The 12,022-nt window shown below is 44.3% G+C and overlaps 1 protein-coding gene across 8 annotated transcripts in view; it reads right to left on the reverse strand.

The window, feature by feature from the left end:
* PATZ1 (POZ/BTB and AT hook containing zinc finger 1) overlaps window positions 1-9,299 on the reverse strand; it is a 35,161-nt gene extending 25,862 nt beyond the window's left edge. Inside the window, exons 1-2 of one of the 8 annotated variants that reach the window (XM_073582786.1) lie at window positions 9,220-9,299; window positions 5,891-7,075 (exon numbers count right to left, since the gene is read on the reverse strand). In XM_073582786.1, coding sequence (XP_073438887.1) covers window positions 5,891-7,035 — 1,145 coding nt within the window. In that variant the 5' untranslated portion in view covers window positions 7,036-7,075; window positions 9,220-9,299. The other 7 variants (XM_073582782.1, XM_073582785.1, XM_073582784.1 and 4 more) reach the window with 7 other exon arrangements.
* Window positions 9,300-12,022: the final 2,723 nt, after the last annotated feature.

Genomic DNA, 12,022 nt, shown 5'->3' on the forward strand with positions numbered 1-12,022 from the left:
GTCTGTGAGTATAAATTTATGACGACCTTTGACACTGTCAATGCTGGAATGAATGTGTCGCATGGATTTATGTCTTTTTACATCAATTAAGGAATTTGCTCCTAAGACCTTGTGGGGGGCATCACAACACATTAGGAGACCCCAATCAGAGGACAATAAAACATCCAGACTCCTTATCTATGAATTGATCCAGTATTTATGTTTCTCCCTCTCCCATAATCATAATTCTGCTTCACGTCACTTGTCTCATCTATTGCATTTTTTCTGTGCTGTATTGTGCATAAATATGTGACTCTTCAGATTTTGTATTAGTCTATTCCTGATGAAGAGACCTGAGTAGCCTCGAAAGCTTGCAATGTGTTACCATCTTTTCAGTTAGCCATTAAAAGGTATCAACCACTGAGGACTCCCAATTCTGAATATTTTTCTATCTACTGGCTAACACGGTGCAAAGATATACATCTTTCCTGTATCACTGTGTAGGTGAGCACCATACTGTGCGTGGGAGCATTGTACTATGTAGGTGAGTACCATACTGTGCGTGGGAGCATTATATTGTATAGGTGAGCACCATACTGTGCGTGGGAGCGTTATACTGTGTAGGTGAGCACCATACTGTGTGTGGGAGAGTTATACTATGTAGGTGAGCCCCATTCTGTGCGTGGGCATATTATACTCTGTAGGTGAGTACCATACTGTGCGTGGGAGCGTTATATTGTGTAGGTGAGCACCACACTGTACGTGGGAGCATTATACTGTGTAGGTGAGCACCATACTGTGCGTGGGCACATTATATTGTGTAGGTGAGCAATATACTGTGCGTGGGAGCATTATACTGTGTAGTTGAGCACCATACTGTGCGTGGGAGGGTTATCCTATGTAGGTGAGCACCATTCTGTGCGTGGGCGTATTATACTCTGTAGGTGAGCACCATACTGTGCGTGGGTGCATTATACCATGTAGGTGAGCACCATACTGTGCGTGGAAGCATTATACTATGGAGGTGAGCACCATTCTGTGCGTGGGAGCACTATACCGTGAAGGTGAGCACCATTCTGTGCCTGGGAGCATTATACCGTGTAGGTGAGCACCATACTGTGCGTGGGAGCATTATACTGTGTAGGTGAGCACCATACTGTGCGTGGGAGCATTATACTATGTAGGTGAGCACCATTCCGTGCGTGGGAGCATTATATTGTGTAGGTGAGCACCATACTGTGCGTGGGAGCATTATACTGTGTAGTTGAGCACCATACTGTGCGTGGGAGCATTATACTATGTAGGTGAGCACCATTCTGTGCATGGGAGCATTATACCGTGTAGGTGAGCACCATATTGTGCGTGGGATCATTGTACTGTGTAGGTGAGCACCATTCTGTGCGTGGGAGCATTATACTGTGTAGGTGAGCACCATTCTGGGCGTTGGGAGCATTATACTGTGTAGGTGAGCACCATACTGTGCGTGGGAGCATTTTACTGTGTAGGTGAGCACCATACTGTGCGTGGGAGCATTATACTGTGTAGGTGAGCACCATACTGTGCGTGGGAGCATTATACTGTGTAGGTGAGCACCATAGTATGTGTGGGATCATTGTACTGTGTAGGTGAGCACCATACTGTGCGTGGGAGCATTATACTGTGTAGGTGAGCACCATTCTGGGCGTTGGGAGCATTATACTGTGTAGGTGAGCACCATAGTATGTGTGGGATCATTATACTGTGTAGGTGAGCACTATTCTGTGCGTGGGAGCATTATACTGTGTAGGTGAGCACCATACTGTGCATGGGATTATTAAACTGTGTGGAGGGTATGTTGGGGGCAATATAGGGGCATCATATTCTATGTAGCGATAGTATGAATTATAATGTGTGGAGGCACAGGATGTATCTTAATGTATGTTGTGCAATGTAGGGGCATGATACTTTGAGTTTAGGGTCAATGTGGATGTATCATACTGTAAAGTGTGGGGGACCGTGGGGCACTATAATGAGTGTGCGGACCACTGTGGGCATCTTAGCATGTGAGCAGCACTGTGAGGGCACTCATAGAGAGTAGGGGGCACTCTGGGAGCATCATATAGTGCTTGTGGTGGGCACTGTGGGGGCATCCATACAGTCTTATTTAATGAGCACTGTGTGGTTGTCACTGTGGGCCATGAAAGAGGTTTTATACTGTGTGGTAAAACTAATGGGCTTCTGTGTGGGCGCATAAAAAAGACTAGATAAGGTTAGGCACATGTTTAACGCAAAATAGAAATTGCAGTACGTGTCCCTGTCCAAATTGGGAGGTATGCAATGGAATCAGTCACAGTAATCTCTAGCAGGAAGCAAAAAAAACAACAACCCCACAATGAATTTGGAATCTGGTTAATATTTTGGAACGGAGGTTAATAATTGACTGCCGCTATGCCGCACAGCGACACATGGCAGGTGCTGGGGTGAAATATCGGTGTAGATAGAGAGGAGAGGGTAAAAAACTTGTCATTGACACTTGATATAGTAATACAAGACATGACATTGAAAAGATAAATTCTAGCAGATGAACCCGAGAATAAAATCCCACCAATAAAGATGCTGTGGCCACATTATTATATTATGGATATTCCTCCACACATGTTCAGTGATCGTTGCAGCCCTTCTGTAACACCCTCCCCTATATTTCTGTGTCCCTCTGTCCTTTGCATAGAGGAGCGTATACTATACACCACATTTTCCTGATGGGGAGGAGAGTGTCTTTGTAGTTCTTCTGTCACCCCTCCCTATGTCACTCTGACCAATCAGTGAATGCAGGCTGCAATCCTCCATTTGGGTGGGGGCCCCTAGTGCAAACGTTCTGAGATGGCGTCCCATGGGCACATGAATAAGGGGGTGTGGGGAGCTGACAGGGTTTTTCATGCAAACAACTGATATACAAACAGCAGAGAAGAATAATCACAATGTACACATCTATTCAAATATCGGCCACGATAATATAATGTTCAGGTATCGTATACATCCAGATAAATTTTTATCATGACCCTTATACATTGCAAAGCAGATGCTACACATAAGAACTCTATGTAACAGCACATCAGATTTCTATGGGTGAAATAGGAGCAGCCTTTAGCAAACACTAAATCTCTGATAGTTTCCTATAATGAAACCTAAAAGCGACATATTCACCTAGAATGAGGAATGTCCGGAATCTAATGTACTTTCTATAGAACCTTAGCAAAACTCTGCCACCTAACCACAGCACCCCTCCCTTCTCACAGCCTTTCATCTGAACCTAAGAAAGTGGCTTGTGTTGTGCATGGTATGGGACAGAAAATTGCTGCTGGTAACACTAGTAATGCCCCAGGACTAGCAAACTACTACCATTACTAGCAAAATATTCAGAATTGAGAGTCCTCAGTTGTTGATACCTTTTAATGGCTAACTGAAAAGATGGTAACACATTGCAAGCTTTCGAGAATACTCAGGTCTCTTCATCAGGCATAGACTAATACAAAATCTGAAGAGTCACATATTTATGCACAATACAGCACAGAAAAAATGCAATAGATGAGACAAGTGACGTGAAGCAGAATTATGATTATGGGAGAGGGAGAAACATAAATATTGGGCCAGTTCATAGATAAGGAGTCCGGATGTTTTATTGTCCTCTGATTGGGGTCTCCTAATGTGTTGTGATGCCCCCACAAGGTCTTAGGAGCAAATTCCTTAAGTGATGTAAAAAGACATAAATCCATGCAACACATTCATTCCAGCATTGAGAGTGTCAAAGGTCGTCATAAATTTATACTCACAGACTCTTCTCTCTCTCTGAGATGTGAAGTTACCTTTCAATACCAGTAATTTCATATCCCTGGTGTTGTGGTCCATCATACAAAAATGTTTTGCCACAGGTAGATCCATTCTTTTTTCTCTTATTGTGTGACGATGAGCATTCATCCTTGGCAAAACATTTTTGTATGATGGACCACAACACCAGGGATATGAAATTGAAACCTAGGTTATGGTAACTAGCAGATACCTGGCATTATACTGAATGGTTGGCCTTGGGACCCAGAGTATTTAACTATTTATCAAAATGACCCATTGTCTTTGTTTTGTTATCAGTGTCTGGTTGTTCAGACTTTTTAATTGTTTTTAAACAAAGTGTCTGTTTGTTGTGTCCATTAATAAAATTGATACTTTTTGATTATCATATCCTTGTGGTGATCCCTATTTGTGTGCATATACTTTTTTTCTTTATGTGTTTTCATGTCAATCCATTTATATGCACTAGGTGATCCCACCCAAATTGACATTGTGAATGGTGCCCGTTTATTCTATATCTTGTCAGACATTGGTATTGAAAGGTAACTTCACATCTCAGAGAGAGAGAAGAGTCTGTGAGTATACATCCAGATAAAGTTTTCATCATGGATTTGTCTTTTTACATCAATTAAGGAATTTGCTCCTAAGACCTTGTGGGGGCATCACAACACATTAGGAGACCCCAATCAGAGGACAATAAAACATCCGGACTCCTTATCTATGAACTGGTCCAATATTTATGTTTCTCCCTCTCCCATAATCATAATTCTGCTTCACGTCACTCTTCTCATCTATTGCATTTTTTCTGTGCTGTATTAATAGTGCATAAATATGTGACTCTTCAGATTTTGTATTAGTCTATGCCTGATGAAGAGACCTGAGTAGTCTCGAAAGCTTGCAATGTGTTACCATCTTTTCAGTTAGCCATTAAAAGGTATCAACCATTGAGGACTCTCAATTCTAAATATTTTTCTATCTACTGGCTAACACGGTACAAAGATATACATCTTTCCTGTACCATTACTAGCCTATTCAATACACAATATTAGGGTTAGCTGGCAAGAAGCAAAGAGGAAATGGAGTACAGCCCCACTGGATTTAAGGGGTGCTTCTGTAATGCTGCTGAATTTAAAGGGGTGGTCCACTATTCGGACAACTCCTTCTCACCTGTGCTTGGTTTGAATAATCTTTTTAGGGCTGAGAGACTCCCTTTATTAGACAAGATTTAGAACCACTGTTTGAAGCACAGCCACTCCAAGACAGTGGGATTCTAAAAACTTCAGCATTTCGAATGCTCTCACTTTGGAGGTCACAACTTTCCAAACTTATATATAAAGTGCAAAAACTAGTCACAATTGTCATTTAAGTAAATCTAATTTAAATCATCCCAGTAAAGGAATAGAGCATCTTTATCAAATGGAATGCGCCAGAAGTGTGGGATCATGTGCGTTAGTATAATGGTACAAGTGCCATTTACTGTATTTGTCGGATTATAAGACGCCCTTTTTTTCCCAAAACTTTTTTGGGAAAATGGGGGTGCGTCTTATAATGCGGATATACCTTATCAGCCGTGGTGGAGCAGGGTCCCAGGGCCGCTGCTGGAGGAGGCAAGAGTGGAGTGTTGCTGCAGGCCGCAGGCTGGGATGAGGGGGTGCTCTGATGTGCGCCGCGGCAGGTGTTCGGTGGTGCGGGGGCTCTGCCGACATTTTGTGAAAGCCCAGAGCCCCTGCACTTACATGGTTTATTATGCGGTGGACTCTGGAAAAATGGCTACCGGGGCATGCACAAATGGAGATCTCATCACCAAGATCTCGGGAGATAAGCTCCTCCTCCAGCAGCGACCCTGGGACCAAGCTTCACCGCAGCCACCACCCCCGGTAAGCAATAAGACGCATGGATTATAAGAAGCGCCATCATTTTATTAAAAAAAAAGTTTTTTTCCTATTTTTCTCCTCAAAATTTGGGGTGCGTCTTATAATCCGGTGTGTTTTATAATCCGCAAAACACTGTATATACTAGTTATATTATATACTAGTAATGTACCAAATTGTATCAGCATTGGCCCAAAGACCATGTTGGATGGACTCACCTAGAGAATCCTTTTCCACAGCTCTGACAGATGTAAGGCTTCCCCACCGAACCGTCATGCGAGCGGACATGGTAGGACATTCTGTCTTTACGTTTGAACCGCAATCCACATACAGGACAAGAATATGGCTTCTCCCCAGAGTGAGACAGCTTGTGTCTATTAAGGTGGTACACATCTCGAAAAATCTTGCCACACAAATCACAAGCTACCTGCTTTCTTGCTCGGTTCCTTTTTCTAGGGGTCCCGGTTTCATCTTGGGTTAGCCCATTCTCTCCATTACGAGGTGCTTGTAGGTCTCCGTAGCCTAACTGTAGGCTGGTAACTCCATGCTGTGCCTCATGCTGGCGCAGTCGCATAGGATCTGTGAAAACTTTATCGCAAAGTCCACAAGGAAGTACCCCCGTCTCCCGCAAACCCCCCACTGTTCCGAACAGAACAGAGTCTAAAACACTGGGTTTCCTCGGCCTGCCCCGGCCTCGTTTATTTCCAAGTCCTTGTACTCCCACTTGGTATGGAGACGGTAGAATTTGTGAGGAAGCGCCAAGTGCTAGAAGAGAAGCTTGACTTGGCACAGCTGGACCTGGACGAACAGAATCTTCTTCATCATCCCCTAAGGATCCAGCAATACCCGAGCCACTCATAACAGTCCCATTAGTCATGTCTAAGGGAAAGCCAAGGTCAGAAGCTCCTGATCGAAAAAGCATGAGTTCTGGTCGAGCAGGGGGCACCAAGATTTGGACATTGGACTGTTTGATGACTTCTTGGCAAATATCTATAACTGAGCGCATTAGTAGAAACTTGGCAGCAGTCATTAGTTCTGGAAAACTCTCCAGGCGGATAATTATACGAGCGGTATATGCAAAGTCCAAAATGTCCCCAAAAACCTTGGAGCTGATTGTGTGCATTTCAAGCTCTCGGGGAGTTGGCCCCTCTGTATCTCCCAGCACAGACTCAAAGTACTGACTGCAGGCAGCTAAAACGGCCCGGTGGGCAGGAAAACTATCCTCTCCAACACGTAGTATCACATCACAAAAGCGCCCACCACTCTTGCGTTGCTGGTTCAGCTGATTGAGGACATCGGCGCTGTGCTGACGCACCTGATAGGTGAAGCATGATGGCCCGCAGCCCTCTGCCAAACGCTCCATCGTTAACAGGACGTGGATCCAAAGTCAAATAATTCTAGACCTAAGGGAGGATGTGAAAACTAATGCAATAAGGTCATTGAAATAGTTCTGAATATGCAAGCACATATAGATTAACCATCACATGATACTAAAGATTAATTTGAATCTGACACCAAGGTTTTTGCTATCTCATCAGGAACAGAGACCCTAATTCCAGTGATATGTCCCTTACTGGGCTGCTTGCTGCAGTCTTGATAAAATCACTGTATTATCTGCTGCTGAATGCTGAGCTCTGATTTGCACCTATTGCGTCCACTATGCATAGGCAGAAAGCTGACGATCAGTGGTGGCGGTGGGGTTATACAAAGCTCATGAGTATGGAGGACTACATGGCAGTAGGTTTACCAGTCCTCTAATGATAAATGAGTGATTTTATTAAAACTACACTAAGCAAGCCTGGTAAGTGACACCTCACTGGAATCAGGGTCTCTATCTCTACAGAGTTCAGGAATATGAAGGACTACATGGCAGCAGGTTTACTTGTCTTTTAGTGATTTTTTGCGACTGATTAAACAGCGATTTTACTAAAATTACAGCAAGGAGCCCAGTAAATGGTATCACTGGAATCAGGGTCTCTGTATTTACATTATGCTGCTCTGAGACTAGTTGGCATAAATCTGGTAAGAAATTTCCATTCTTCAAGGCTTCACATATCCTTATCTGGCAATATGTCTACCCCGCTGGCACCGATTTTTAAGATAATAACAAGTAGTGGTTATCTGGGGAAGCTACAGGGCTGTTTGCCAACTTCAATGCGGGCACATATCAGGCTAGGGCTAGGTGTAGGGACAGGGTAATCATTTTTTTATTTATAAAATGTTATGTCGGATTTCAGCAAAAAGTAGAAGAAAAACGGCAAACATCTGTAATTACCTAAGATACAATACAAGTGCTTGTGGGATACGGGGTTCAGCCCAAGCTGGGGGGCACAGAACACTTCCTACCCCCAGGTGCTGACAACAGACACCCTCTTAACGCCACTAAGGCTGGTTTCACACTTCAAAAAACGCATACGCACGTTAGCACATGGAATGCGCAAAAAAAAACAACACTACAGTCTATGGGATTGCACGCGTGCGCTAGTACATGCGCACACATGTGTTTAAAATCGCATGCGTTTTTAGAGTTAACATGGCGACAAACTGGTTAAATCGCATGCGCAAAAAAACAGCAAAGGCATGCGAAACGCTTAATGCGTTATTTGCATGCGTTTGGAAAGTGCACGAGGCGCAGCGCAAAAAATGCAAGTGTGAAAGCAGCCTAAAAAGGATGTGATGAAACCAAATGTGTCAGGGTTATCAGACGTACCCGTGAGGGGAGCCTGGCACAACAGGGGGCACGCCATGCTTCATGTTTCCTGGTTAGTGGGCACACAGCCTGGCAGGACAGGGGGTCTGCAGGGGGGCCACCTGCCACTAGAGAAACATGCATCCATTCCTGATTTGTGGCTAACATGACAACACAAGGCGGTAGGCGCAGTGTGCCCACGTCCGTCCTGCAGGGCTAGAGGGGGCTGTGGTGGGAATGTGGGGGCGCAGCTCTCCTCAGGGGGCGGGACACACTGAGTGCCGGGAGGTGCTCTCTCTACAGGAAGGCCTGAGCATGCAGCAGCAGCACACGGCTACTGAGGGGAGCTCTACAGGGCCCCCTACAATATATCGGGGGTTCAGGGTGATGTCACCTGGTGCGCGTACCCGCGTAGCTCCTCCCCTTGCCCTCCGCGGGTGCGCGCTGCGCGGGCCGATGCTTTCAGGACTCAGCCTCGGTGCTGGTTCCCGGTGTGTTACCGCGCTCTCCAATCTGCTTCTCAACCCCGGAAACCGAGACCCCCCAACCGGATACCGGAGCCCCCCCACACCGGACACTGGGGTAGCTCTGACCGGATCCTCCGCAGCCTCTTTGTGTCTGATCCCCCCCCAGGCTGAGAATCTGTGTCCGCCCCCCGGTCCCCCCTCCCTGTGAGCACTCCCCCCACCCGCCCCTGTGAGCAGCCTGGGAGACCCCGCACATGCCGACCCCCCCACTCCTACCCCTCCCGAAATAATAAGCATATTCACTAGTGACACACGGTAGTCCACATCCACAGTGATCTGTTACCACACGGAGGAATGCCCACTGTCCCCCAGGAAGAGGCTAATGGCTGACCTGAGGAAAGTCCACAAAATGCCCTCTAGTTCCTATCAAGTCACATTCCACAGTGTGATAGTCCTGCCATAGCCGGGAGCAGCCTCATCCCTGTGTGCTGTCATCTGCCCATCTACCTGTGTGTGTGTGTATATATATGTATATCATCTGTCCACCCATCTACCTGTGTGCTACGTATACATCACCTGTGTGTATATATATATATATATGTATCTCTATCATCTGTCCACCCATCTACCTGTGTGCTACGTATACATCACCTGTGTGTATATATATATATATATCATCTGTCCATCCATCTACCTGTGTGCTACGTATACATCACCTGTGTGTGTATATATATATATATCATCTGTCCACCCATCTACCTGTGTGCTATGTATACATCACCTGTGTATATATATATATATATATATATCATCTGTCCATCCATCTACCTGTGTGCTATGTATACATCACCTGTGTGTATATATATATATATGTATCTCTATCATCTGTCCACCCATCTACCTGTGTGCTACGTATACATCACCTGTGTGTATATATATATATATATCATCTGTCCATCCATCTACCTGTGTGCTACGTATACATCACCTGTGTGTATATATATATATATATATGTATCTCTATCATCTGTCCATCCATCTACCTGTGTGCTACGTATACATCACCTGTGTGTGTATATATATATATATCATCTGTCCACCCATCTACCTGTGTGCTACGTATACATCACCTGTGTGTGTATATATATATATATCATCTGTCCATCCATCTACCTGTGTGCTATGTATACATCACCTGTGTGTATATATATATATATGTATCTCTATCATCTGTCCACCCATCTACCTGTGTGCTACGTATACATCACCTGTGTGTATATATATATATATCATCTGTCCACCCATCTACCTGTGTGCTATGTATACATCACCTGTGTGTATATATATATATATATATGTATCTCTATCATCTGTCCATCCATCTACCTGTGTGCTACGTATACATCACCTGTGTGTGTATATATATATATATCATCTGTCCACCCATCTACCTGTGTGCTACGTATACATCACCTGTGTGTGTATATATATATATATCATCTGTCCATCCATCTACCTGTGTGCTATGTATACATCACCTGTGTGTATATATATATATATGTATCTCTATCATCTGTCCACCCATCTACCTGTGTGCTACGTATACATCACCTGTGTGTATATATATATATATGTATCATCTGTCCATCCATCTACCTGTGTGCTACGTATACATCACCTGTGTGTATATATATATATATATCATCTGTCCATCCATCTACCTGTGTGCTACGTATACATCACCTGTGTGTATATATATATATATCATCTGTCCATCCATCTACCTGTGTGCTACGTATACATCACCTGTGTGTATACATATATATATATATATCATCTGTCCATCCATCTACCTGTGTGCTGCGTATACATCACCTGTGTGTATATATATATATCATCTGTCCATCCATCTACCAGTGTGCTACGTATACATCACCTGTGTGTATATATATATATATATATCATCTGTCCATCCATCTACCTGTGTGCTACGTATACATCACCTGTGTGTGTATATATATATATGTATCTCTATCATCTGTCCACCCATCTACCTGTGTGCTACTTATACATCACCTGTGTGTATATATATATATATCTATATACAATGCCTACAAGTAGTATTCAACCCCCTGCAGATTTAGCAGGTTTACACATTCGGAATTAACTTGGCATTGTGACATTTGGACTGTAGATCAGCCTGGAAGTGTGAAATGCACTGCAGCAAAAAAGAATGTTATTTCTTTGTTTAATTTTTTTTTAAATTGTGAAAAGTTTATTCAGAGGGTCATTTATTATTCAACCCCTCAAACCACCAGAATTCTGTTTGGTTCCCCTAAAGTATTAAGAAGTATTTCAGGCACAAAGAACAATGAGCTTCATATGTTTGGATTAATTATCTATTTTTCCAGCCTTTTCTGACTATTTAAGACCCTCCCCAAACTTGTGAACAGCACTCATACATGGTCAACATGGGAAAGACGAAGGAGCATTCCAAGGCCATCAGAGACAAGATCGTGGAGGGTCACAAGGCTGGCAAGGGGTACAAAACCCTTTCCAAGGAGTTGGGCCTACCTGTCTCCACTGTTGGGAGCATCATCCAGAAGTGGAAGGCTTATGGAACTACTGTTAGCCTTCCACGGCCTGGACAGCCTTTGAAAGTTTCCTCCCGTGCCGAGGCCAGGCTTGTCCGAAGAGTCAAGGCTAACCCAAGGACAACAAGGAAGGAGCTCCGGGAAGATCTCATGGCAGTGGGGAGATTGGTTTCAGTCAATACCATAAGTAACGTACTCCACCGCAATGGTCTCCATTCCAGACGAGCCCGTAAGGTACCTTTACTTTCAAAGCGTCATGTCAAGGCTCGTCTACAGTTTGCTCATGATCACTTGGAGGACTCTGAGACAGACTGGTTCAAGGTTCTCTGGTCTGATGAGACCAAGATCGAGATCTTTGGTGCCAACCACACACGTGACGTTTGGAGACTGGATGGCACTGCATACGACCCCAAGAATACCATCCCTACAGTCAAGCATGGTGGTGGCAGCATCATGCTGTGGGGCTGTTTCTCAGCCAAGGGGCCTGGCCATCTGGTCCGCATCCATGGGAAGATGGATAGCACGGCCAACCTGGAGATTTTGGCCAAGAACCTCCGCTCCTCCATCAAGGATCTTAAGATGGGTCGTCATTTCATCTTC

Source organism: Dendrobates tinctorius, unplaced genomic scaffold, assembly GCF_039654945.1.
Source record: "Dendrobates tinctorius isolate UK_male_01 unplaced genomic scaffold, ASM3965494v1 ptg000073l, whole genome shotgun sequence".
Lineage (NCBI taxonomy): Eukaryota > Metazoa > Chordata > Amphibia > Anura > Dendrobatidae > Dendrobates > Dendrobates tinctorius.